We start from the raw sequence: 4910 nt of genomic DNA on the forward strand, positions 1-4910 counted from the left end.
CCCAGAAATGATCTGAAACGAGCAGCGAAAAGCCAAATGATTCACTTTCACATCACTGCTGCTACTGTATATCAGACACTTTCATTTTCTGTTATTTTTTTCTCACCCAATAAAACTAGGTGGCAACAATGAAGATGATGCTGATGGACAGGAAGATGAAGATGCCATCAGAAGTGTTTCTGTTTGCAGCATTATTCGGACGGCGTGTGTGCTGCGTTTGTTCTGAAAAAACAAACATGTATTGTTTTATCTTCTCACACCTTGTTGCATCTTTCTTTATTTAAGTGTGAATTAAGTATTCAGATATTTTTCTTTCATAGAGCCATCCCATAATTATAATATTACCATCAGACTCACCTGTAACTGGACTGAATTCATCTGAGGTCCTACAGAGAACTGATGGAACAGAGAGTAGAGCTGAATATAAGCTCATCTATACAATAATCACGTCATCATCTACTATAAACACTTATATTTGTTATAATAACAATGATATTATCTAATTAAATACCCATCATATATTTTACCCTTTATGATATACAGTATACTACCATTCAAAGACTGAATGCTAAATTATTATTTTTATTCATCAGGGATGCATTAAATTGATCAAAAGTGTCAGTAAATACATTTATAATGTTCCAAAAGATTTCTGTTTCAAATAAATGCTGTTCTTCTGAACTTTCTATTCATCTGTGAATCCTGAAAAATAAAATGTGTCACAGTTTCCACAAAAATATTGAGCAGCACAACTGTGTTCAACATTGATAATAATCAGAAATGTTTGTTGATCAGTAAATCAGTATATTATTATGATTTCTGAAGATCATGTGACACTGAAGACTGCAGTAATGATGCTGAAAATACAGCTGCAGATCACAGAAATACATTACAGTTAACACATATTCACAGAGAAAACAGCTCATTCTAATAATATTTCACAGTTTTTACTGTATTTTTGATCAATGCAGCCTTGGTGAAAAGAAGTGTCTTGTTTAAAAAACAAAATCGTACCAACCCCGAAATTACATATTTAAATACAGAAATCTGTTCAAATGAAACACCACAGATTTGACTTTCATACAGTGAATAATTTTTTGCACTCACCATTACAATACACTTGCATAGTCTTCTGCAGAGAGATGCAGGTGAGAAGACACGAGAAACACGAGTAGTTTTAGATATGTGAGGACAGTGTTTATATCACACATCACTGATATGATGGACTGACAGAACTCCTGACCTTCAGTGGAGCGCAGTGCATCCAGAAGATCACATCAGTGTGTTTTCCTCTCAGAATGATGCTCTGAGATCCTGCATGATGAACTCTGCTCTCATCCACTCCTCCAGACTCATCAACCACCGCTATACCCTACAGATCACAAAGCATTCATATACAGCTTCAGGCCTGAGAAGAGTTTCATGGCATATTTATTTTCTGATTGATAAACACTGAATAAAACATCAGAGGCTAAAGATACTTCTAGAGCATGATGAAGACCCATTTCCAAGAAAAACATCATGCTTTGGTAACTCATAATCATAACAAAAAAGTTAAAATATGATATAAAATAACATTTAAAAAAGTAGTAATTTAAATTTTTGTCACATTTGATTTTTTTCACCTATATTTTGAAATAATATGTCATAATTTTCTATTTTTGTCATAATTATGACCTTTTGTAATTAATTAGATGTCTTTCTGACAATTATGACTTAATATGTCATCATTTAGACTTTCTATATGATAGTATTACTTTTTCCTCATGATTATGTTTATCTCATAATTTCAATTTTTTGTCTCACAATTGTGACTTTGTGTGCCATAAATTCAATTTTTTTTATCTCATAATTGATTTAATATATCAGAATTTCCCTTTTATGTCATAATTTCAATTTCTTCATTTCATAATTATGGTTTAGTATGTCATAATTTTGACTTTTTTATCTCATAATAATTTTTTATTTCAAGATTTTGTCATAATTATGATATTATTTCAGAATTTTAAATTTTATCGCATGATTATGACTTTGTCATAATCTTGCCTTTTGAATCTCATAATTATAACCTTGTATATCATAATAATAATAATAAATAATACATTTTATTTGAAAGCGCCTTTCAGGACACCCAAGGACACTGTACAAATCAACGAACAAAATACACTTAAAACATCAGAGCAGGTAACAGTTAAAACAAGGTGCAACATGACAAGGTAAGTACATGACTAATCGATGTAAGACAAACGAAACAGATAAGTCTTGAGTCTAGATTTGAACAACGGAAGAGAGTCTATGGCACGGAGATCTGGGGGGAGGGAATTCCAGAGCTGGGGAGCAGCGCAACCAAATGCTCTGCGGCCCATGGTCACAAGTTTAACGGGTGGAACAGAAAGCTGAAGAGTAGAGGAAGAACGAAGAGTGCGAGCTGGAATAGCAACATGAAGAAGATTCGAGATATAAGAAGGGGCCAGACTATGAAGTGCTTTAAATGTAATGAGGAGTATTTTAAAGTTAATTCTTTGTTTTATGGGGAGCCAGTGGAGTTGTTGTAAAGTAGAAGTGATATGGAAAAAGTTCGGAGTCTGAGTTATGATCCGTGCTGCAGAGTTTTGAAGGAGCTGCAGTTTCTGGAGGAATTTATTAGGAAGACCATAGAGAAGCGAATTGCAATAATCAATCCGAGAGGTGACGAGGGAGTGCACGAGGATAGCAGTGGTGTGGGGGGTGAGTGAAGGATGAAGACGAGAGATATTACGTAAGTGAAAATATGCAGATCGAGTGATAGTATTGATATGTGACCGAAAAGATAATGTACTATCGAGGATGACGCCCAGGCTCTTAACTTGAGGGGTAGGAAAAACAGATAAGTTATTAATGACTATTGAAGAGCATTTGTATTTGGAGAGAATGGATGGGGTACCTATGAGAAGGACTTCTGTTTTGGAATTGTTAAGTTTAAGAAAATTAGCGGAAAACCAGGAATGAATTTCTTGCAAACAGAGGGCAAGGGAGGATGGAGGGAAAAACTCGAGTGGTTTAGTGGAGAGGTGGAGCTGGGTGTCATCGGCATAGCAGTGAAAGTGAATGTTGTATTTACGGAATATATAACCGAGTGGAAGAATGTAAATGATAAAAAGGAGGGGTCCCAGGACAGAGCCCTGAGGGACACCGGCAGATACAGAAAAAGAGTCAGACCTATGGGATTTGAGTTGAATAAACTGTGTGCGACCAGATAAATATGAAGTAAACCAGGCGAGGGGGATAATGTTGTCTGTTTATGTGATAGTTAAGTTAATTTCTTCATATGTGTCAGGAGTGGGCTCGTGACGGTCAGACTCACGTCAGCGCTCCACTGCGTGTTACAGCTCGGGTCTGGACGGTCACTCAGCTCAAAGGAGGACGAGCTGTTGGTGAAATCTCTTCTGCAGCACAGGAGAGCATCTCGTCCTGACACCATCACCAGCAGATCTGCAAGAAACCAGATTGCAACATTAAAAAACCTCTAAAGTTTTAAAGCAACATTAAAAGTTATTGAGGAAGCGCTGTCTGTATCAGTTTCCGGTGGGTTTCCTGACGCAGCAGCGCTCACATGCTTCAGACTCTCTCAGCCACCGTGTATTTTTGGCTACTATCGCTGTACTAAATACTATCGCTCTTTTATATCACGGTGCACTTACACCCACACGATGATAGTGTTGTGAAGTGTGATTGTATGATTTATTACATTCCTTACATGTGGTTCACACGCATGCTCGTCTGTGATGCCTCTGGGTTTCTGGGGAACATTCACATTCCTGCATTTGCAGACGCTTTTATCCAAAACAACTTACAATACATTTAAAGTATACACCTGATCAGTTCATGCATCCCCTGGGAATCAAAGCCGTCACGCTGGTGTTGCAAGCGCCATGAGCTACATGAATACTATCATGATCTGATAAAGACGATCATCAAAGAAGATCTCAGATGCTCATTAAAGACTGAGAGCCACGATGAGAAACTGAGTTTGGCTTTTAATTGTCAAAAGAAAACCATGAATGTTCTGACATGAACTTCCTTGCCAACAGAAAGTTAGCAATGAGCAGGAAGTTTAGCTTTAGGAAACTTTTCCACTTTCACTTTTAAAACGAGCTTCAGTTTATAAAGTTCATAAAGCTTCACCGAACACATGAGAAAAGAAACCACACTTACATGTGCACATTAGGATGCAGCATCTGATCCCTGGATTGTGTGCCATCGAGACTAACTTTAACTAGCTTTAAACAAAGCTCAACGCTACATAAGCAGCCAAACCGAAAGAAAGAGATGGACAAGGTGGGGCTCTCAATCTGTCTGTCTGTCTATCTATCGGTTTGTCAATCTTTCTTTCTGTAATGTAAATGTATTTTTCTTCTAAACTTAAATACACTTTCTTATACAGTACACTCCAATAAAACTTGTTGAAATTTCCATCACCAGCTCTATGAAGTTGAATTTTCAACATATTTGACATACAGTGTCATTTAAGAGAGTACTGTATTTGTATGTAATACAGTTTTTCGCCATTGGTTTGGCTCATTTCTTGAAACAGAAATTACATTCTCAAAACTCTAAGATCATTTGGCAAAACACTCTTACAGTTTAGCACAACACTATAGCTCACCTGCAAAAGCTCATATCTTTTCCAAAACTGTTCACTCAGGCTTCAATCTAAATCCCTTTCTCATTTAAAGAGTCAGTGTCTCCAAAATGGCAAAGATCCTTCTCAATAGCTTTGGCTCCTTTCTCGACACAGATCGGACATTCTCATCATTCTTGGTGCTTTTGTCAAAATAAACCTGGATGGTTGATCACAACAACATGGTTCACCTGCAAAAGCTCATCTCTCCTAAAACAGTTCACTCATGTGTCAAAACTACATTTCTTTC

General features: G+C 36.8%; 1 protein-coding gene across 1 annotated transcript; it reads right to left on the reverse strand.

Annotated features, from left to right (window-relative positions):
• Positions 1–1210: 1210 nt before the first annotated feature.
• Positions 1211–4305, reverse strand: LOC306847492 (uncharacterized protein; the record flags this gene model as incomplete). Its single annotated transcript, XM_079381433.1, has 3 exons — positions 4195–4305; positions 3344–3471; positions 1211–1372 (listed from the first exon to the last, which is right to left on the reverse strand). Exons 1-3 carry the CDS (start codon positions 4238–4240, stop codon positions 1211–1213), a joined length of 336 nt encoding a protein of 111 aa, XP_079237559.1. The 5' UTR covers positions 4241–4305.
• Between the last annotated feature and the right edge of the window lie 605 nt (positions 4306–4910).

Source organism: Barbus barbus (genome assembly GCF_936440315.1).
Source record: "Barbus barbus genome assembly, chromosome: 27".
NCBI classification, from domain to species: Eukaryota; Metazoa; Chordata; class Actinopteri; order Cypriniformes; family Cyprinidae; genus Barbus; species Barbus barbus.